Raw genomic sequence first — 24369 nt, 5'->3', positions numbered from 1 at the left:
GGCTGTGTTACTTTCACAGAATATTGGCACCACAAAATGCAGATTTATAGTTACATTTTTTGCTTTCAAGCCAAGAAAAATAATATGCATTTTGATATTGATTTTAGCTTTCTTAACCTTTGACTGTGAAGCATCAAGAAACACTTTGCATAACACTTTAAATTTGAACACTGTGGGCTATAAAGAGTCACAGTTCTTTTCTTCATAAAGTCACTGTATACCATTTTTTAAAAATAAAGCATCATCTTCCTTTAAGCATGTGTTTTACTTTTATAGTCTTGCTGACACTTTTATTGTCAAATAATTTGAAACTGCCAGGCAATGAAGCAAATTATAGCCAATATCACAATGGGAAGCAGTACTTTATTTGGGATATCTGAGCCATGGTGTATGAATTGTTATGATCCAACCACCAACCCAACCCAAAGACAAGCTCTCGCAGGCATTTTTCGGGAAGCCTACAGCTACTCCCATGAGCTAACACATAAAGCTGTCACCTTCCTGCTCTACAGATCTGCTTGATCTGTACACTCAGAACTGGATCTCCTCACAATAGTTATAAAATAATTACTCTTCTGCAGTTTTTAATGTGGCAGAGCGATGACTGGGGTGAAACCCAGGTGGACGTCCTTGTGCAATGCACCCCGACTCGGTGTTGGACTGAGCATCACCCGCCTGCAGCCCACGTCCTCCTCACAGTCTGCTCTCAGGACAAAATCTTCCCTTTCCCTGGGTGGGTCTGCAAGACTAGCCATTAGAAAACTGATACTGCCCTATCCTCACACCTCAGGTTAAACAGGTATGAGTACTGAAGCACTTTACTCAGCAACGTTTACTGAGGTTTTAGGGGTTTGAGCCATTATTAACCAACACACCTATGAGCAGCCACACAGATGAGCTGGTGCCAGCCAGTCTTAGCACAGCAGGAATAAAGGTACATACAGCCTTCTCCTCCTCTTATTGCAATAAAAGTAAGTCAAGCCCAGCTGGAGATTTATGCTGTGTGATCTCAGCATACTCTGCTCTGAGTTCACAGGCACTCTGTGCTTTACACTTCATGCAGCAATTAAATCCTTAACTATTCATACACTAACAAAATCCAACCATTTGTTTGGTTAAACACTTCTAAGGCAATTTCAAGCTTAAGGGAACTAGGTATCAGCATTTCTATGAGATAGGTTTTGGAAACAGGCCAAGTGATTTGGAAATAGGGTGGTTAAATAGCAGACCACAAGAATGAATTATTGTAAAAGATATCACAAGGAAGAAAATGGAGAGTTAAGTGACACATACTTTTTCATACACTTGCATCTTGACTAGCCAAGAGTTATCAATTAAAAAAGCAACACTGGGTAAGATAACATCCCAAACCCCAAGAGAGGATTGGGACAGTATAGTGTATAGTCCTACCATGCTCTGGAAGAGGCTTTTTAAGTGAAGCCTTGCTGTGACCAGCTTCCATCTGACATGGCACACAAGGAGCTTGTACTGGCTCTGTCTTGAAGCCAGGCCTGGCTCACTGGTTTAAAGCCAGCTTTCTGTCATTGATGGAGTCAAGAATAACCTTAAAAAGGTGTTGGAGAATACCTTTTGTGTAGGAAATTTGATTCTGGGTATTCACAAGAAATTAAGTTTTTGTTTAAGTCTCCTGTTCAAAAGAAGAGGCTGTAGCCATGCAGGTAAATGCAGGTACAGAGACACCAAACAGCTACATGACCACTCTCCATCTAGCTGCAAGTTAGGTAACCATGTGGTCCCACGTTTGTTGTTCCTCCCCAGCTGTGTCTTTTCATCTTGTCTACCTTCTCCACGGCTTTTTTATCATCGCTCCTCTTGTACCACTGTCTCACTTCAGGCTTTCCCGAACTATCTCAAAGGTACTGGGAGGCTTGTCTCAAACTTTTCTCACTGAAGATGACAAGATCTGCCACTAACTAAGCTTTGCTCAGATAGAAAGAGGGTGATAAAAATAAGTATCTCTGTCTAGACTGAATTTTGAAGGAAAGAGGATTGTATCTCTACAATTCCAACTATAGAGATTTCAGTGCCTGCATCAAGAATACACAAAAGTTTGAGCTGGCTGGATTAATAAATAAAAAAGAAAATAAAGCAACCAAACACAAAAGCTTCACTAGATGTTGGTGCCTGTCCTGCTCAGGGTTTCCCCTCACTGTCACACAGAACACTGGCTCACAGAATCAGAGCAGCAGTGTGGTGGTGGGTGCTGTACCCCTGGCAGAGAGCTGTGCCTCTGCTCTGCTGCTCCAGCCCTGCTGCTGAGAGAAAACCAACAACAGTGTGTGGGAGTGTCCTCTCTTACAATGATTTGTGCCAAGCAGACCTTTAGATCCATTCCTCCCACGGGATATGAAATCTAAATCTCACTGAATCCACCAAATGAGCTGCACTTAAGAGCTGATTCAGTAAACACCCACGTATTACTAGTAAGATTGCTATTTTCATACACAGGTTAAGGAGTCCCTTGCTTACAGCATTTATCTTGTGAAGAAATCTGTGACGAGATCCTTAAGCTTCTGCACTAAATAAATCAATTTCCATGATCAAATATAAGCCCTCTTCCACTCCCATGCAGTTTGCATTACTGCCTTCTTAAAAATGTTAAATTTGCCCAGAGCAAAGAGCCAAAAAATCTTCTGATTGGCTTGTTCACAGATAAATTCGCCCCCAAGTGCCATTCTCAGTGTTTCAGCTAAAGCAAAGGGATGTTTCTGATACAGAGGTGCTGCACACAAGTAACAAGTACTGGGAACACCATGCCAGTACTGCTGGGCTGGGGGAAGGAAGTGGCAGCAATGAGGGTTCCACAAATGCAGAAGGCAGCTGAATACCTCAGCCAGGTCCATGCTGACAGTGCGCCAGAAACCAGGAGCAGGTTCAGCAGAAGCTCTGACAAAAGGGTTACCTATCTGACTTGTCTTTTTGCTGATTTCTTTTTTCTGTCTTTACTACCCTATTTATTATCCATTTTTAACAGACATATTTAGTAAGTCTCTCAATTTACTTCCTTTAGCAGTACTCTCTTTAGCAGAGTACTCTCTCTAGCAGAGCCAGTTTGCTGAAAAGTCAGCAGAGAGGGCAGCAAACCCCAAGTTTTGGCTAGTTTCCATCCCTTAGGAGCCTCCCCATTGGAAAGGCAGTATTTGGGGCATTCATGGCTGTAGCTGACTTGCTCAAACAAGGAGCAAGGAAGTCAGAGCTGCAGGGAAGAGAGGAGTGCATGCAGGGAGAAACCTGTACTGGCAGCTGAGTGCTTCCCAATCAACACAAGAGCAAACCTCACTGGCTCCTCACCAGAATGTGTCTTACCAACACAGGGTAAGAACAATACAGCTACATTTGCAAGTTACTAAACTTATGCAGTTGACTAAACCAGTCCCTTTCTAGATGTCTACTGAGAAAAGGAAAGTACTGAAAATGAACTGTAAAAGTTTGATACTTCCAATACATACCATGATTCTTGGGTGCTGACATTCAGAACTACAAGCCTTAGCTTTCAGCAGTTGTTTCTGGACACTCCGACCTGTGTTGTCCAGCCTTGACAAACAACCATCAGAGATCACCTGAATAGGTGAAGGGTCAGACCTTACTTAATGATTTTACTGTAAATATTGTCAAGTTTTCTTATGTGTGTATGTGCATGCTCACACACATGTGTTCGTGATAGTAAAAGGCTAATACTTCCAATGTCTTTCCATGATGAACACTGGGCCAGTGTCCAATGGCACAGGTTCACTTAGTTTTTTAGACAGCCTATGGTTTTTTTGGTGATCAAGCAACCTCCAAATTACCAGTTTGCAAATGGAACACAACAAACAGGAGTTTTAGAATACTCTACAGAAGCTGACAACTGAATGAAAACCCTCTGAGAAGACAGTTGCTATCGTTTACATGGACATGTCCAAATGTTCAAGCCAAGTGCACAGTTGTGAAGGTAACAAGCAGTATTTCCAAAAAGGAGGCTGCCCATTCTCCAGCTGAGCACGTTATTTTGCCTGTAAGAACATTTCTTTCCTATTTGAAAGAAACACCCACTCTTCATGGCAGCACCTAAAGTGGAAGTACAGCACAGCATTGTACAACTGCAATTAGAAACAGTCCTGCCCTGAACACCTCAACGGGCTCAGCCCAGGTGTGGAGCAGCAGCACACCAGCAGGACTCCTCCTGAAGCTCTGCCAGACTGTGCCTCTACTGTGAGATTCTCTGGACAGACACAAGAGAAGACCTAACACTGACCTGAACACAAGGACTGGAATTACATCTGGTTCAGGGAGAACACAGAGAAATTGTGTTGGGGACTAACTGTACCTTCCCTCTAAGCCACACAGTGGTTTAAAAGCCAGGCAGACTCCCACTAAAATTGTATCTTGACCTACACAATTGAGTTACCCACACCAATGAGAAAGATTCTGCTACTGAATTCTATTCAACACAAGCAACATCCATCAAGAGTACTTCTGTCATACTTCATGTGTATTTGTATTAAAGACCACCATAAAAAGCAGATTACAAATCAAACAGCAGCCAGTTTTTTTCAGAATATGCTGGGAATGCTAAGCTAAAACTATGACAGATGAAACTCACAGCTGACAATTAAAAAGACATTTCACATACATTACAGACAGCAAAAATTACAAGGCAGATCATAATACAGCACTTAAAGGAAAGCTAAAATTTGTTACAGCAAACATGCTACTAATACTTAGTGATCTGAGCTTTGGTTAAAAGGCTTATACATTTCTGACAGTAAGCAACCTCATAGCCTGAATTAACCAGTACTAATAGAACGCATTCAATTACAGTAAAATTATTGTTAATTCTAGCAAATAAATTTCTCTATTTTTAATCAAATTCAATTTTTATGAATTAGCATAAAATTAATATAGTCCATAAGTACAACCAGATGAAAAATACTTACACTTGATGAAAACAGTAAATATTAATCAAACCACAGGAATCAAGCCAAAGGAATTATTTCAGAAATGGATAGCCAGTTAATTTTGCAATCAACCAGTAAGTAGTAGCAATGTACTTTGTATTATTATTAGAAACAAAACCATTACTACCAACAAGCTGTTTCAAAATTGCAGACTGAAAAGTTAAAGCTAACCATAATTTTTGCATATTATTACAGCACCGAACTTCAAAATGCATAGAAGTGCACGAGGCCAAATGAAAATACTAGTCTCACCCACATAAAATAGTTGAGCATTTACATCTGACACATTAACATCCTGAGATCTTAAAAGCAGTGCTTTCAAGAAGTAATAAATACAGTATGTTGTACCGTAGGATAGATGGTTTTAATAGCAGACACTGAAGGACTTGGGTTGGAAAAAGAAGGGCTTCTGTTATCTGATGGCAAAAGAGGGTCAGTTCCTACTTTTTAAATGCAACATTGCCCCCACCTGGACAAATGAATTTTGGTTCTAGGTTGATATTAGTATTGTAGAACTCAATAAAATACTGGAAATTAAAAAAAAAAGAGTTTGGAAAACAGACATAGCAAACTTTAATCATTTTTTCTTGTATACATTTTTCAAGCTCATCTGAATCTTTTGTTGACTTATTGAAAATCTTCCAATATTTTCCTGAAATAAATGACAGCCACTCAGTACTCACAGAAAGTCCTTTTATATTATATGCCTACTCATTCCTGCAAAAAAGTGAATAGTGCATTTCCTACAGATAAAACTGCATAATATTATGAAAAATACGCAGATATAGTTTCAATGCAATATGTATATTGCACATGCATAGTGTCTGCATGTATAAAAGATAGATACACATGGGTTATACATGAATTGACAAATACTTTGATTATAGAACACTGTATATTATACTTTGAGGTCAAAGAATTAAAACTAGCTAAGTAACTTTTATTTTAGCTAATGGAAGGCTTAGCCATGAACAACCGAGTCTGGCCAGTTCTTGCAAGAAGCAACTTTCTTTTGTGATATTCTTCACAGAATCACAGAATGCGCTGATTTGGAAGGGACCCAAAAGGATCACTGATCCAACCCCTGGCCCTGCACAGACCCCCCAACAACCCACCCTGGGCATCCCTGGCAGCGCTGTCCAAACGCTCCTGGAGCTCTGGCAGCCTCGGGGCCGTGCCCATTCCCTGGGGAGCCTGGGCAGTGCCCAGCACCCTCTGGGGGAAGAGCCTTTCCCTGATACCTGGCCTACACTTCCCCTTCTTCACACACCTTGGAGTGACCAGCTACTCCAGGGAGGCCGAAAACTGTCCTTTGTCTCCTTCCAGTCATTAAAAATAAAAACCCCCAAACACTCAGCATCTTCCCTCTCTGCTTCATCCAGAACAACCTTTCACAACTACCCGTACTTGCAGTCAGGAAAAACTCCCTGTGATGAACAAAGCTTCTAAAATGACACTAGAAGAGGTGTCAGAAGGATCTTTTGAGAGCACCACAGGTAATAATAAAAAGAAAACAATAAAAGCTACATACAAGTGCCAAATGGAAGGAAGCAAACCCAAGTTTGACAGCTTGAGCAGAACACACACGTGTAAAGGCAGTGCTCCCAGAAGGCTGCTGTGTGTTTGCGCTGGCAAGTGCAGGATGTTACCAGCATGAAAACTTGGGCAAAGCTCACCTCTTTCCACAGTGCTTATTTTAGTGCCCCCTGCTGTCAGAATTATTCTGATGACTTAAGAGTTGCACTGGGATATTAGGGAAAGAAAGAGAAACAAAAATATGCCTCAGAGTTAAACTATTCAGATAAAGGCTTTTTGCAATACTAGACAGTTTTCCATATCCCCAGCTCCATCATTTGACTAAGCAAGTAACAGTGCTTGTTGATATGGCCAAGAGACACATAAATTATCTAACATTATGCTAAGATTGTACTTTTATGACAGATGTGTTTGGTTTTGTGACATTAACAAAGCTTTCTGGTACCTGAATGCAGTAAGACTATTTCCAGGTAAATCTTTTTTTACTGTCATCCATAGCAGTGATGGCATGCCATGGAAACAGCAGTGAGCTTTTTTAATGGGGGAGATTCTGTTTCACTGAGGATACTGTACTCTGCCCAATGCTGTCATTGAAATCAATAAATTATTTCAATGAAATAAGTAATCAATAAGTAATTATGTGAATGCTAAGAGAAACAGTCAAATAAACTGAAAGACAACATCTGATGATCTAACCTGCTTCTATTTACGCTTCTAAAGCTAGTTTTATGTTATAAATAATAGATAGTCCTGCTGTAAATACAAGGTTAATGCTTTTTCTCTTAGGTCTGCTGTACTTCCCAAGCAGTTGATGCTGGTTGTACTCCCTTTATTTATGCTTTCACCCAAGCTCTCTTAATAAATTACACTCTGGCCCTGGCCCCAGCGAGGACCAGTGCCCCCTTCCAGCTGCCAGCGCTGCACCAGGCCCTGGCAGCTGAAGGCACCAGAGTGCCTGTGTTCCTCAGGGGTGTGGAGCAGACCCTGTGCAGCCTCGGGGTCTGCTTTTCATTAACATTGTAACTTAGGCGGATATTTCAAAACGCTAAAAATGCTGGTTTTGCAGCAGAATAGACTATTATTTTCATTGTTTTGCAAAGCCAAAATGGATCTACTAACCCCCAGAAATGTCATTAAGTGCTTGAAGGTCAGTGAATGTGCCAATGAGAGCTGCTTATGAAGTACTGAATTTTCACTGAGATACATTTGTCAGATGCCATAAAAATACCAAGACCTGCAACTCGTGACACCTGAAGAGAAGCACCCCAGGTAACAGCTGTATCTATTTCAGTTACACCTGGGGTCAGGCTGATTTTCTTGCATTTCTATTATTTAAGCATAAGCCTCATCATCAAGAACCAGTCTTTATTTGAAGATCACAGAAGCATTTTCTATTGCCAAACATTGCAGGAGCCCTGCTGATCAACTGCAACAGAACAATCAGCTCCTGCCATGCGTTTGGCACACGGCAGTGCCAGGAACACACCAAGGCAGGCTGCAGGAGCCACCAGGCTGCAAATTGAATGCAATAAACTATAATTTTACTCAGTAACTTCTCAAATCAAAACACAAAATATACACTTCAGGTTCACACCTCTGATGGTTTCTAGAACAAACCAGCAGACCACAAAGGTGAGCAGAGACATTTGCCTTGTCCCAGGCTTCCTCTGCTGCGCGTGGCTTTGACGTTCAGTGTCCTCCCTTCCCCTCTCTCCCCAGCCACAGTGTGACTCCACACTGCAGCACTGGCAGGGCAGGGGCAGCAGACAGAAGGGAGGACCCAAGGCAATTTGCTTCCACTATTTTTAAGGAAGCTTTCATTTTCCAGATGGCAGATGCTGGTTAGTTGAGACAACACTTTTCATAGAAGCATGCTGTCTCTGACTGAACTTGCTCTGGATGCTGTTTCCCAGGGTCAAGTCATAACTTCCAGCCAAAGTCAGAGATCAGTTTAGGAAAGCTGAAACCACAGTTTTCACCTCCCATAAAGGCCCTCTAACCATTGAACCAGTATCTTTCTGCACTGTGAACAAAAGCAAAACTGCTCATGAGACACTTGCTCAGAAGAATGAGCCACATGGGGGCTGCCATTCGATGAGAAGGAGTCCCAGGTGCACATCTGCTCTTGATTTGTACATAAAGGAGTCAGATCTCTACTCCTTTAATTTATTTGGGTTATTGTCTTCTTGAGTAGCAGCTTTTAATTTCATACTACTCCTCACCAAACTTTGAAAGACCTTTGATTTTCCAAAATGCTGGAAGCCTCTTGTGTGCAAGGCAAGAGATTGCAAACTACAACAAGTACTTTTGCTTATGACTCCACTTTCCCTACTACCAAATGCAGTTACAGCCTCAGTACAGAAACAGAAGGGGTCTGGGCATCCAATTAGAAATGGAACACCTGGAGAGGATGCAGTGAACCTCAGTCCAGGGCTCAGTTCCAATCCAAGCTGTCAGAGCTTCAAGATGACACAAGAAAATCAGTATTTGTGAACAGCCTGACAGTGTACCATCACTGCAAGCTGTGGTTTGCAACATTCCAAGTAGAAGATTTTATTTAAAGTTAATACTGAGTGAAAGGGCCAAGTGCCTACAATGGTGACTCAGCCTACCTGGTTATCTGGGTGACTGCTCTGACCACACAGACAACAGACACCTGCTTAGGAAAAGTGTTTGGTTTAGAGCACACTGATCATTTAAATGCTCACCACAGAATGCTATAGGTACATGAATCATTTATACAAAACACCGACTTGCTGCTATTGCAATATTTACTTTTAATATCCATACCAGTTAAATGCCTGTATCTACTGAACACCTCAACTTCCCTAAAAATACTGATTTCTTTCTCTGTCAATCCCAGTGCTTTGTGTTAGATAGCTATTTCAATATTTAACAGATTGAAAAGGATCGCCCTGCTTAGCAAGACAGTGTGTATTAACAAGAAGTGTCAGAAATTCCCTTGATAGTCCTTTGTTTTGCACTGGCATCTTTTAGTGCATAAGCTGTACCTATAAAAAGTGTGGATTATGATGCAGAAATGCAATTCCGTACCAGTTTCTTACAGAAGCAATAAACCCACTTGATATAGGTTAATTTTAAAAAATGAACATCATAAAGCCAGGCTCTTCTAAACCTGCCACGGCTTTTGAAGACAGAGTAACAGCCTTAAAAAAAGATATAAAAATGCAACAGCACAAGTATTTTGGCCTGTGATCTTCTTTTGATACAATTAAATCCTTGTTACTTACATTTTTAAAAGAGCAAACAATGCATGCATTCAAGCATTTCACAGAAGCAAAGCCTTAGTCTTCCAAATGTATTTTTTCTAATATTCAGGTGCTTAGTTGACTTATTTATGAAACTTACTGCACTGCTTTGTACATAAAAAACCTGAGCAGTACATTTCTGCAAAACCCATGAATGTTATTCATATCCACTAAGTAATGTTAAGAAAAAGACATGAAATTCTACTGAATGATTTATTAAAAATCATACCAAATACCCAATCTCCCAATTCTATTACACACAACTGTATGAATGGTTAAACTAATGTTATGCCAAAACACTAGCAAAACCAGAAATAACCCTTAAAATACTCTTACCTCTTTTTCAACTAAAGTCTATTTTTTCCCCTATGTTCAGGGCCTCCTAAGACTATCCAACAGAGGGCTCCCCATAGCTGTTAAAAAGCGTAATTGAAAGCCAATATATGAATGCTAATATGCACACACAAATCAGCACACTGTCATTTTAATGCCCTCCTCTGTATGCACACACACACACCCATCTACACCCAAATCAGACATTTCTAAAGTCACACACCAGTCAGGTAGTCCCTTGGCAGAATTTGTATGCTGCTCATGTATGCTACTGCAAGATTTTTTCTGAAATACTATTTTTAACTATTATTTAACTAAAATTAGGGTGTTTTTAAATTGTGTTTACAGATACAAAATTACTTTTTCTTACTATTTTTTTATTCTCCCTTGAGAAGAATACTAAGAAAATGGTGTGGAGCAGAGTGTGCTCTGTGAGCATCAGCCAGTGGGAAAGGCAGGGAGCCCAGTGGGTGCTCATGCACGTGGGGCACCGCTTTGCTGACACCCACCTGCACCCGAAAAACTCACCAAGACCAAGGTGCAACCAGACTGTTTCAGCAAAAGGTTGCTCCAGACTCTGTTAAACCTTGTTCTCTTTGCTGAGGCAGGGTTGCTGCTCAGCAGTTTTGAAATGCTGAAGTGATCGATGTATTTGGTAGGTTATGGTTTCCTGACGTTGAGATCTCTGAGGCTGATAAAACCCAAACATATTTTAAAGACTTTTCCAGTACTGCAGAAAATAAGGGCTTGCAAAGAGTCTTGTATGAGCTCTTGTGGTTTAAGAAGGACAACAGCCATCCACTAAACTGTCCTTGGAGACTGTAAGTGAAAGATTCCCACACTTACCCTTCACCCTGAGGTCTCCCTCGATGTTTAAAGACCTTCGTTTCAAACACGGGATATCATAATGCACTGTGGCATATCTTTTCTCAGTAACATATGCTGAGATTTCCTGTATGCTATGCACCTTTTCTTTTCAATTTAATTGAATGACACAGCTGATACATTTTTATGTTGGTGTGTCCTTCCTGATCAAAAAACACTCATAGCACATTATCTACTCAAACACAACATAATCATAAATCAAAGCTATTGCCCTGCAATAAATTAACGTTAGTATTTGATGGGTTTAGTAAGCTATTAACCAGAGATGAAGATAATACATAAACTATTGTACAAGAAGCTTTTAAAAAAGTTTTTACAGTATTATAAATAAATTATCTATCTGTAGTTCCCTAAGTTCACTGTGCAGCACCTGCAGATGTGCCTGGAACATTAGCCAACAGAGCATATTTTTTAACTTCTGAGATTCAATTTGTTTTCCATAATAGGTTTTGAGCTTATCAATGATAATACTAATTTGCTTTCCTTCATACATTTACATTCCACTACGAAAATACTACACTCTTTCTGCACAGGCTACAAAGGTAATCCAATACAATTCCTCCACTGAATGTCAGTGATTAACTTCTCCAGAACTAGTTTTGCATTTTTATAAACAAAAGCTTTTTGACCCATGTCTTTGGAGGTGAAGTACAAAAGTTATGATCTCATATCTTACACATCAGACAAACAGGTCTGTCTTTCAATTGATGGGAATGTATTCGGTGCTTCCATTCGCTCTGCTTTTACCTGCAGTGATACTGCAAAGCACGTGGACATGTAGGACAGGCAGAGAAAACTTTACAGTATTTGCAACTGTATTACACATCACTAAACTCTACGTAAATCTTTATAGAAAGGTTTTGGCACAACACAGAACTAAAAGCACCCTTCCCTGACCTGAACTGAGTTTCATCTCTTCACACGTTTTACTGTCTCCTTTTTTGTCGGGGTGTCTGTGTGCACATAGGCTTTTGTAAGACCTAATCCATTCTGCAATTTGATGCAATTCTCTAAAAGTAGCCAACACTCTCGTGGATCCTCTAGCCCACCACCAGAGCTGAGGTTTGGATCTGAGGTTCAAGAGCAAACTCAGATGACAAATTTTGCAACCGCCCTTGTACTTAGAATACAGCCATTTCTTAAACTAAATTCTAAGTGCCTCTGGTCCAGAAGTGTTTGAAACAGTATCTCCTTCTCCCTTACAACTGGAGATGCGGGTGTACAGGATCTTTGGAAGAAACCAGAATAGTCTGGCATGCAAAGCTACCTTCGATTTTAAAGATACAGACTTTTTACCGTTATGCAGCCATCCTTTTTCTAACAGTACATACAATTCCTATATGGAAACAGCAGTAGTGAAACAGAAATATCAAACAAACTCTAACCCTTTACTTACCATAAGTCTCCATCTTCAATAGTCTTATCATTTGGGGCTCCAGCATGGCCGTAGTGCAAAACAGATGAGTTCTCCCCACTGATGGGCAAAAAGAAAATCAGCACAATTAGTGGAAGAAGAAACATTAACACACACATTCATAGGACATGAGGAGGAACACTGCAAACATCAGTGTATTCACCTAAAAAGCAGCCTGTGTGCTGTGCCCCGGTGTGGGCTGCAGTAGCCACCCCAACCACTTGTGCAGCAGAGGTGTGCGTGGCACAGGAACTCTGCTACTCTGGCTGTAAGACAGGATCTTGTTGGAGAAGGAACGTGGAACAGCTCTTATAAATATTTCCTATCTCTGTGACAGTGTAAAGGAAAGAACATGCACAAGTAATTTTTCAATTTACACCCATTTATTATTTCCTGGGGTTTTTTTTGTTGATGTTTTTGGGTTTTTTTGTTGTTGTTTTTGGGTTTTTTTGTTGAGGGTCTTTTTGTGTTTTGTTTTGGGGTTTTTTGTTTGGTTTTGTTTGGTTTTGTTTTGTTTTTACTTAGTGATATTTTTCCCTATTTGAGGTTAAGTAGTCTGAGGCATAAAACAAACTAACTTCCACTGGAATAAAATCTGACATTTTAAACACTCCAGGAATCACTGGGACTGGAGAAATTGAGCTGTCTGAGGGAAGAGCTCCAGTTCCCCTCTGGCATGGCTACAGGTGGTCTCTGCTGGAGGGGATGCACTGCTTGGGGAACATTCACAGCTTACAATGTCAGAGGCTGGAGCAGGTATGAAAACCATTACTCTTTTCTTACCTGTTGTTGAAAAACCACATTAGAAAGAAAAGATTTTTATTCCTGGAAACCTTTCAGAGTAAGCTGCTGATTCACAAGAATAAAACAGCTCCAGAGGAGGCTGGACCCCTGTTCTGCTGTTCTGAAGCTCCATGATCCACTAGGTGACTTACATTTGGCCTTGGCATCCTCTCTTGCCTACTGATATTCCTCCGGGTCTATAAAATGTCAGTTAAAAGGCTGATAAAGATCTCAAGCTCTACCTATTTTTCTTTTACTGTTCTCTTCAGATTGATGTGCTCGTTTTTTCTCTTCAAAAAGCTGGAAGAACTTTATCACATCCAAAAATACACCTATGGGGACAAGGTTACTGCAGCTTCTCTCTGACACCTCCAGCTCACTTGCCAGTCTGTACCTCAGCTTCCACCAAAACCTTTCATTGGTCACCCTGCTCAAATTTGATTCTTTCAAGTTGTGATGCTGGAATAGCTTCATATCTTAGATGACAGGAATCTGAGGCTCAATTTCAATCAATCTTTTCTTGTATCTGGAATAAATGTGACATCTGACATACTTCTCATATTAAGACTTCTGATGTGTGCAACTACAAAAACAGCAAGCATGCACTGTATCCAAAAAGAGATTACCTTCAAGATACATTAAGTACTTGTGATATTAGATATTTAACAGATCATCAGTCATTCAGATAATTTCATAAACCATGATTATGGAGCAGAAAGTAAGTTCTGCAGGTCTCAATCTAAATGGCTGGATTGTGTCCCTGGAAATATTTAAAAAGACATGTAGATGTGGCACTTGGGGACACAGTTTAGCAGTGAACTTGGCAGTGCTGGGTTTATGGATGGACTTGATGATCTCAGAGGGCTTTTACAACCTGAATAGTTCTACATTTGTATTTTGAAAACAGTAAGTATTTATTGTTAAGTATTTTTTAGCATATAAGAATCACTATGTAATAAGACAGTGAAAGGTAATATTTCAGAATCATGGGCATGATTTTCTGATACAAAGTGTACTTCATAAAATTACACACTCCGAACAGAAAAATTAGAAAAGTTAGAAGTTGTTAAACCAAGAGCTGAAAAGCCCCACAGAACTAAGGCTGCAACACATTCATTTTGTGATGCTGGTCCAATGGCTTAAGCACAGTTTCACAACTGGCTGGATGCTTTTTCCTTCCTGGGTGCTGGACTTGAGAACCTTTGCTGCTGTGCAGATAGCTAAAAATGGACCCAGAAAGGCTGCATACAAGGTGAGGACAGACATAAGCTTCTTTCTGAGATGTTTTGTCTCCTGGGCACTGATGGAATGTTTTCCACACCAGGACACTTTCAAAATTAGTTTGCTCTATCTGAAGAAAAAATCTATAATAGGGCAATGGAGTGCAGTCAAAAGAAAAGGTCTTCTGTGCCAGTCAACGTGTCCAGTGGGAACTGTGCAGGGGACAGGGGTGCAGGCTGCTCCCACCCCTGCGCTGGACTATCAGCATGGGGAGGGGAGGCAGCATCATTTCCTGCCTCAAGAACTGTTTCCCAGGTGGAAGGCTAAGATCTTGGGAGGGTGGCATGTGGAAGCAACTGCAATGACCTTGCATGACATTGTTTGGTGTTTAAGGAAAAACACAAGAAATAATAAAAAAACACCAACAGCTGCCGTGCACACACATACTCCACAGCAGTTTGTGAGGATTTTAGCTGCAGATACTATTCCTTATCTCCCTCCAAAACTGGGGATAAAGTAGGAGAAGCAAACAGCACATGCATATATTTATGATCAACTTTTAAAACATGATCATGAGCCTTAAGGGCATGACTCCATGCTTATGTATTTGCAGACAGCTTGTTTACTTTTCAAGATATGATGGCACTTTCAGTGTCATATACCATACCAGTGCATAAATGAGTCATATACTCAAATTTGACAACTGCACAAACGTTTTCAACAAAACACATTGCAAATACAAAGATGAGGGATTTCTTTTGCATTTTAATGTAAAGGTTTTAGTTTACAAAATACTTCTGTTAGGCTCAGCACCAACTGTGATGGGAGCTGCATGAAAGATCTGTTTTTCAGCATCACTGGTGAAGCGTTAAGCAGGCACAATCCTTCTTGGCATTGGAGGCTCCTGATCTGTCACATACATCTTGGCTCTGTCACACACATGGGATCACAGCACAGAGAGCACAGTTGGTGCTGAAGACCAGATCCACACACCATATGCATTTAAGGGGTTTTGGCTGTTGGGATTTATTGGCGTGAGAGGGTCTGCTCCCTTGGGACTGGCTCTGGGCAGATCCCCTGGGCTCAACACCCATCAGCAATCATGGCAGAGCAGACCTGCTCCTAAAAGCTCTCCCAACTGCTTTTCATCCAAAACAAATCCAGCAGGTGCACTGCAGGACTGGTCCCTGGCTCTGAGCAGGCCCTGCAGCTGAGGATAAGTGGGAGAGCTTGACTCAGAAATGCACTACTGACCCAAATTAAAACAGCAATACGGAAACCTCTCGCAGGTTCCTGCTAAGAGGTGCACGTCCAATCTCCCCTGCACTGTGCATCTTTACCACTGTCCAGAGATGAAGGCAGGATGATGCTTCAGGAGCAATGCTACAGAAATGATGTGGACCCACAATGTAAATGGTACAGTTAGCCAGAAATTGTTCACTGATTCAGTAAGACTTTCAAGGTGGCTTTAAAACAGTTTAACCAAAGCGTCAGCCACTGGCAAAGCAAATAGGCCTTCATGTAGAAGCTATTTCTTTCTTTTCCAAGAGGCAACAGTTGCCAGGTCTGGCATTAGAGCGCCAAGTCGGGGTTTAAGATAAAGTGCTGAGGGGAGGTGAGGATCACTGGCAGCTCTGCTGCCTTCTTTTTGGTCAGCACCTCTGAAAATCACAGCACGCGAGGATGGCAATGCTCATCTTCAGGCAGCCAACCTGAAAAATCCTCCAAGAGGTTCCTGTGTACCGATTTTTATTCCTTTAATAACTTGCCTCTAACTGGTGTCAAAGACATGTTTTTTACAGAAAGAATTGCACAAAGCAGCAGAAGAGCTGCAGATTAACATCACTGAGAATGCAAACTTTGGTAAGAGATTCCGATTACTAGCAAAGGAAAACAATCCCCCAAGATGCATTTTAGAAACAAATTATTAGAAGAAAGAGGAAAAATGTCAGCAATATTTTAAGAATAGGACTATGCTGAGCATCAAGCACTACAAAAAGTGTAGCTATTAGCTCTATATTGAGAACATCTAAAGAAAAGCCAAAAGACCATTAACTAAAACCAGAACCGGTATTTCCATCACGATTTAAATCATCACAGCATCAATCCAGAAGAAAGCATTAACCCTTCTTGCCACATTTTTGTCTAAGGCATGAAATCTTAAGAAGTTGTACTGAAGTGAAAGAAGGAAAAGCAGATTCAATAATTATCCTAATCTTATTCAAAACACTTCACTTACGGCGGCCCTCAGATAGAGGAAGACATTTCACTGCACAATGTTATTCTTAATAACAGGTAGTTATTCTTAATAATCAGGTAGTACCTGATGAGAGCTGTCATCCACCTAGAGACATCAGTCAAGAAGAGCTGAACCTGAGTCTAAGATGAGAGAGCAACAAGCAGCAGCTGACAGTGGCTTCTGTGGTGGTACCAGAGATGCTGATGCCTCCGCCACCAAACTCCAGCTGGAACCCCTGCACCTACTTCCCAGTGGATGCCATCCACCCTAGTGTCACCAGGACACTGGGAATGGACTACCTTTGTCTTCCCATTTGTAAAAATGGTTACTTGGTGCCCTAAGACACTGCAGTGAATAATTCATTAGCATTTGGACACCACTTGGAAGTAGTGCTTTGTAGATGAGTGCCAAATATATCTGAGTATGCTTATCAAATGCTCCCATTCTCCTTTCATGGCTCTTAGTGATGTCTGCACTTCAAACCACTCCCAAGCTGACAGTGTTTGAAAGTATCCCTAACTACAGGACTAATCTTGAAAGGTAACACCCTGTCACACTCAGCAATGTGTGTTACTATTCTCATAATACAGTGAATACATTAAGCATTTTTGGTCACACCAAATATTCATTTAGCATCTCCTCAAGAATATAACACTGGACAGGGACAGTAACAAATAAATGCACCCATCACATGACAAGTGATTTATTTCTGTACCGAAATATCACAATGACTACTCCTGATTTCCAGCTTAGTCAGCATCTTTTGAAAAAGATTTGATTAACACACTTGTCTTTTATTTAAAAGGATTATTCTCCTCTATGGGAACTATTATCAGGCCTGTAATCTAAAAAGGAAAGATCTTGTCAAAATATGCCCATTTTAAGTGTTCAGGAAAATAAAAAATTCAGCATGAATAGAATAAAACATTCAAAAATCCTAATTGCAAAAGCTATTTTTAGTTTTAAATGTAGTCAAGTGAAATATTTACAATGCATGACAATTTCACAGTAATAAAAATTGTCTATTATTTTTGCCATTATTATGTTAATTGAATTCATTCATTTATTAGGAGCTAGCTTAAAACTGTTAATATTATTCATTCTTACTTCATCACTCATAGTCAGAACATAGAATACAAAGCCCTTTGTCCGTAAATTGCTACCTCATATAATTATTGGTTTTTTTAAATCAAGTTTGTCTGCACTTTTAATTCTAGTGGTAGGATACAATGCCAGCTCCTAATGACAACAGTGACTCACAGTGTTGTTTGGATGTTGCTTTCCAAGGACAGCCCTTCTCTACGTTTTAAATCCTCCAATAGCTCAGAGACAGTGCTAATACCACTCCAATGTCCTGCAAAGCTGGACAGGACACGCAGGGAGCTCCTGTCAGCACCCACTTCTGAGCTACTGTTGGAGCTTTCCTCCTCCTGGGATCCTCAAGTTGTGTAATGCAGGTCCTGGATTTTTCAGTCCTGTGGAGAGTTTGGCCTATTCCCACAGGTCTCAAGGACCCACACACAAACATAAAGTAGACATTTCTATAGGTTTAGCAAAGTGATTTGACCACCAGCAGCCAAACCAGATCCTGCAGCACAGGTTCTGATCCACTGTAAGTGAATGTGAAGTCTGCATGGCTGTGAAAAATCATACCATCACCATCTGTGACAAAAGCTTAGAGATGGGAGTCTCATTTCACTGGGATGTTAATTCTCAAGTTATACGACAGTGCTTAAACCAGGAAACTTTTCAGACAATTTAGATACACAATTTGCCATAAAACTGCTCCTGCTGCAATTTTGCATATAAATTGGAAAATTGCATTTACAAATAAGCAATTGAGTAAACCGCAGAAAGAAGTGAAGGTGCTAATTGTTCTTATTACCTTCAAAGCAATATAGCATTATTGTCATTAACACAAAAACTATCTTCTGTAAGTGTATGTGACTTCAGCGTAGGGCAAATTTCTGAGTAGCAGCAGAACAAGTGGAACATATATACCAACATATGCCTCATTGAACTGTCATATATCTCTGATTAAATTAATTCCACTAAGTAAGATTAATCTCAGCACAAAGCACACAGCTGTTCTTCAGCATGCATCCCACACTCTTCTCTTGTGCATTTCTACAACTGCAGGGAGAACTTTTATACTACTTTCCCAAATACAATAACCTTCAACACTAGCTGTTTAGCAAGAAGCAGAGAGAGTAAAAAATTCCAAATTCCCAAGAGATTAGTTTAATTGCATCCTCATCTTTGAGACAAAGAATTCTGAGGATGACATGAAATACTTAAGGTGCATTTCAAAGAAAGCATTTTTGAGCAACAGAGAATAGCTCTAAAGCCCTTCTCCATGCTGCTATTTAATAAAAAAAGCCAACTGCAGCACAGGGGTGAGCACAAACATGATCATGGCAGCAGCAGCAGTCATTAGGGAACCTCTGGAGTGCACAAGAATCTATTACCAAGTTGTTTCTTTAGGAGACAGAGGTAGCCACCTACCTCTTTTGTCTTTTCCAGTGAAAACAGGTCAGAACTCGCTCTGGTGGCATTTGCAAACACATGACATGCCTAAAAGGACCAATTTTACAAATATCCAGTGGCAAACTGACCATAAAGCTTACACAGTTCAGTGTAAATCATCCTCTTACCTGCCACAGATGCAAGTGTAGGAGGTGTGGCGCATGCCACCTCGAGTGTAGCAGTAGTGCTGGAACAGGCTGCAAAGGAACAAAGGTTGGAATTAATGATTTATGCAAAATCACCCCAAGACAGGGAGAAAAACAAGTCCTGCTTGAGTACAGCTGTGTTGGTGTAAATCCCCAGCTGCCCAACAAGGCTCTCTGCCCATTTTTGCTCAGCTGAACACTCCAACTGCCCCACATCCACAGCTCAGCAGCCCTGCAGAGCCGCACGCGATTTCCACAAAGCCATTCAGCAATTCTGCAGCAGAGAAGAGGGCCTCGAGTGCAGCTCAGTGACCTCAAACAGCAACTGCTTTCCTTACAGCTTAACACCAAAAAGGAAATTACTGTGGCCAAAAGAGAGTTCATCTGACCACAGAACAAACAGGACGGTAACAGTTAAAATGCTGAAGCTGGTGAAGCTGGCCAAACTCTCCGAAGTGGAACTGAGAAAACCACTGCATTGCTGCATTTAAGCTACACAATCATATCCATGATCCTTCTTTTCAATCCTGCTGCCTTCAATTTATGCCATGTAGATTCAGGAAAAGTGATGTCCAACCAGCCCTTCATGGAGGAAGGTCAAAGCTCTTCAAAATAATTTCAGCAGAAGCCCTCTCATTTTTACCTCCTCACAGACACCTTCTGCTGGAAGCTGAACTGAATATCCCCAAAGCCTGATTTGGATCTGACTATGCTGTTCACCCTCCTCTCCACACAGGCCAGCAGAGCTCTCCCTTCCCATAAAACCAGGTACTTTCTGCATCACAGTCCAGGCTGGAATCAACAGTCTCATGTTTTCTTGTCTGTAGTACAACAGACACAGAAAACACAAGACTTACTCAATTTCAGATTGTGGTACCTAAATACCACTGTGATCTTCCCTTGTCCAAACATGGGGAAAAAAATTAACAGATTCAATCCCAAGATCAAGAAGGTAACGTGGTAGCATGAGGCCGAGTCTCCTGTAGCCTATAAAGGACAGTACAATGCAGCATTGTTTGCTTTTGTGTGTGCCTGGGACAGGGAAGGGAAGGGAGAGCAGCCTGTGCTCTCCTACAGAACTCCTCTTTCACTGCCATCCTGCTGGAGGAGCTGTTTGGCCTTAAAAAGCATTACAGTATTTTCATCTTCACTGTCAAAGTCCCCTTCACATGAGGGCAGATGTGCCCAAAGCACAATTAATATAGGATTAGGTGCTTTACGAGCTAAGCACATATCCTGGATCCTTTTATTCTTTTTGAAATATGCTCTAGTTACAATCCAATTCCCTGTAATACTGAATGAATTCCAAAACCTCATTTCTTGTAATACTGAAATCATTTCATTAACATAGAGTGATAATGGTGCTATTCAAAGAATAGAGATGTTGTGATTTTGTCCTTCTTCAGCAGCAAGCCACAGAACACAATTCAAATTCAAAGGATATTAAAGACATTACATGATTGTAAATGTAAACTGGATTTTTAAATTACACAAAATGACAGTATTTAAAGAGAAACAAAAGAAAACATACAAAATAATCACACATGAAGAAAGAAAAGCCTTCATTTAGACACTCAGTAGAGGGACACACTGCTTACAAGATCTGTTTTCTGCTCCAAGTACTGCGGTGGTTTACACGGCAGAAAACATGAAGTTTGTTTTGGCCTGTAAATGAATAATGGCAATGAGTAGGTCAAATGCCAGAGAAGCTAAGGAGAAACTCTGACATGGTGAGAACACAGCAGAGATATCACTAAATTGAGCTAATAAAATTTATCACCTAAACTGTCATTTGCTCTGACATAGACATTTTTTCACGGAAATGGACACTTCATATGGAAACATTTGCTTGCAGCAAGGTTTACCTCTGAAAGACATGACACTATACACAAACATTTTGCACAATAATTATACTGTTATATATGTATAGCTGCATTTTAGGAAGCAGCTTTCAGTGTATTTTATGGACCCTTCACCTTAAATGATTGAATAGACTATGTCCTCTAGACAGCAACTTTCAGTAACCTAATAAAGAGCTTAAAAATGAAATGTAAAAATGAAATAATGAAGGCTGTAAACATCTTCCCATCAGCAGTGATGCAGGATAGCAAGGTTTATATTTTTCCATATGACAACTGATCACATATTCATAGTTGCAATTAATATGAAATTATGCAGCCAGTAATAGTAGTCACCTCTTGCAGTACTCCCCAATTAGCAGTAAAAAGCAATAAATAAATTAGGACATGCTTTGTTTAACCCAGCTGTTGCCTGAGCTTTGTTTCTGTTTTCATCAAACATCATGGACTTCCTTTTAATACCAAGAAACAAGTGGCTGTTTATGTGATTGAGCTGCTCATGGGACAACTTTGCCAGGTGATGGGTTTCCTGCTAGTAAAACTACTCACATCACTTTTTTGAATTTACTTTTTTGGGGTATGACTTCATGCAATTGGAAAAAAAATCCAACATTTCCATCAGAGACAGCCAACATCCTTGTGTAATATGGCACAGATAAGTGAAGGACTGGATATCCCTCTGATGACAAAGGCTGGCTTTTCAAAGCTGCAAAGTGTGTACGTAGCATTAGAGAAGGTGCCAGGACTTTGTAGGTAAAGTCCCAGCTCCACTGAAGTTAAAGCAGATTCTGCCACTGGAATTCATCACACCAAGATTTCACTGTCTACACTCTGTAAGAATCTTTTATCCATAAGAGAAACATGAAAGTAAAAAGTCTGAAATGGATGGAATATAATTTAATCTGGCATTCTACATACATTGCAAATATTGCATCCTGAACTTTGACTGGTCTTTTTGATTGGAGCTGATGTGAGTTCAGTCAGTTTTATGTTGGTGCTGGATGCTTTGCCCTGAGCTTTTAATGCAACCAATACAGGTACAGAAATGAAGCAGCTCTTTCTCTTCTGCTTCTTGCATGGGTTTCAAAGCTTCCTGTCACATTTTGGGCAGTATTTCTCGAGAGAGCATGTGTATCACTGACCATGCAAGTGTGGCCTCAGTGGTGTACACCATCAGCCACTGGTGTATGGGCTTGTCACATGGCACCCCTTCAATGCAGACAACTTTGCTAGAGCCAGCATGGGCTGTGCATTGCTTTGGACACAATTTGTTTGTTGCTGTTGCTATGCCCAGGAACATCCTGGCTTTGGTGCTTTTTTTTTTTTTTGCCAAAACCATCACTTTCTTTGACTGATAATATGCGGAGAAGTAAGGTAGTTTTAAAAAAACTCACTGATTTTTCCATCAATTAAAAAAAATACAAGTATTAGCACCATCAACTCAAGTAAATCTGACATGAGTGCACTTCCCCTCCTTGCAAATTTGCTGAGGCACAAGATAATGTTATCCCCACTGCTCTGCTGAGTCTCGACTGCCTCACTGACTGTGCTGACTTGAGAGAAGAAAACTCCCCTTTCAGAAATAATGGGTTATTCACCAGTAGGAATAACAAACAAGTATATACTTGCTATGTTTCAGATCCTATGGAGTAGGGCATACATCCAAACAAATCTCCAGAATGCTTCAAGAGCCTTAACTTCAAAACAGCCTAAAAAACCATTCAAGTAAAACCTTCTACAGTCTTTCTGACAAATTATCAAAATCACTCTGACAACTATGTTTGTGTTTTATGGTCATCTTTGTTCCAGTTTCTACTGCTATCTAATGTACATTTACAACCACATGTGTGCTATGAATGGAAATTGCATCAAATAAGGTAGTTTAATGTCAAGTTTTCCTAATTTAAGTGAATTTACAGAATAAAGACACGTAAAGCAGGAGGAATATCTGTATTGATTGCTCTCACATGTTTTGCTTTATTTCAGGTCTTCCTCGTCCCTAGAATATAATGTATCCATACACACTCAGCAGTGTCAGTTTTATTTCCCAAAAGTACACAAATAATCTCTAATTTTAATTATCATCAGCTCTTGAGTTATAAGAAATATTTATAAGAAAGCAACATTTGCATTTCTCAGCTATTCACTCCTGAAACCAAGACACTTCTAGATCAAAAGAATCCAAATTTTCAATAGAAATTCAATTGAGCATTTTGATCTGTATCTTGCAAAACCGGTAAGAAATGCAATTACAAAAAGAGTAATAAACATGGAGAAAAGAGAGATACAGAAGGAACTACAGCAGCAAGAATATCTGAGCAATGTCTGACCAAAATAAACTTTAAAACCTCGCCAAGTTTCTATAACACTGCCCACTACATTCCTCAGTGGCATCTTCTGATGGTCCCACACCCTCAGTAACTGCAGTGAAGTGCTGCAGAAAGAGACATGCACATCACTTCAGGCTGGAGGTACAATTCCTCATCCCAAGCTTTCTGACGAGAGAGAGAGAAAACCACTGAATAATCCTGTTCATTATTCCCAGATAGTGCATCAAGAACACCAGTGGATACTGGTAGTTCAAGAACCAGATTTTTAGGTTGTGTATCAGAGAGATCTGCTGTCAATTTACCCTGTGAAGCATACAAGTACAGAAGAGTCAAGGACACTTGTAGGTCTGTATCTCACTATGGTGTTTATATTGAAAACATATATTTGAGAAAGTTGCCTCCTAATAAAAAGAAACCTTTATATACTTCAAAATTTGAACACAGACCTTGAGAGTTGCCTTGAAATGCAAGCAGGTGGATTTGAACTATAAACCAGAAACCACAGTAACTTAACTGAGTTTTGGATGGAACTTGGAGGATTTTCTGCAGTTCCTTCTTTTTTTTTTTTATGGCCACAATTGGAAGATGCAGGTGAATATCTATCAGTCATCAGTGCACCAAATTAATTTTGAATTACAACTAGAATGTGCCCTTATGCTTTTGTATGGTGTAAATATGAAGCACAGCCATGAGACAGGCTAAAATCCAAAGCCTTTCTAAAGAATTCACAGAAGGGCAAATATTCTAAAGTTGATCCCCCTCTGTTTGTACCAGGACTGAAAGCCATTATTTTGATCATTTAGACACATAATCTGCACATAAGAAAGCTGTAAAGCCCCAAACCTGCAAAATTGTTGAGCCACAGTAAAT

The 24369-nt window shown here is 40.3% G+C and overlaps 1 protein-coding gene across 1 annotated transcript in view; it reads right to left on the bottom strand.

The window, feature by feature from the left end:
- The window catches only part of PEPD (peptidase D), a 144991-nt gene that overhangs the window by 41540 nt on the left and 79082 nt on the right, over nt 1–24369 (bottom strand). The window contains exons 10-11 of the mRNA XM_069026486.1: nt 19293–19361; nt 12378–12455 (exon numbers count right to left, since the gene is read on the bottom strand). Coding sequence (XP_068882587.1) covers nt 12378–12455; nt 19293–19361 — 147 coding nt within the window. The remainder of the gene's footprint in view (nt 1–12377; nt 12456–19292; nt 19362–24369) is intronic.

The sequence above is a fragment of the Aphelocoma coerulescens genome, chromosome 11, assembly GCF_041296385.1.
Source record: "Aphelocoma coerulescens isolate FSJ_1873_10779 chromosome 11, UR_Acoe_1.0, whole genome shotgun sequence".
Taxonomy (NCBI): domain Eukaryota; kingdom Metazoa; phylum Chordata; class Aves; order Passeriformes; family Corvidae; genus Aphelocoma; species Aphelocoma coerulescens.
Note: the sequence above shows the minus strand (reverse complement) of the source record. Positions and strands in the feature narration are given on the sequence as shown.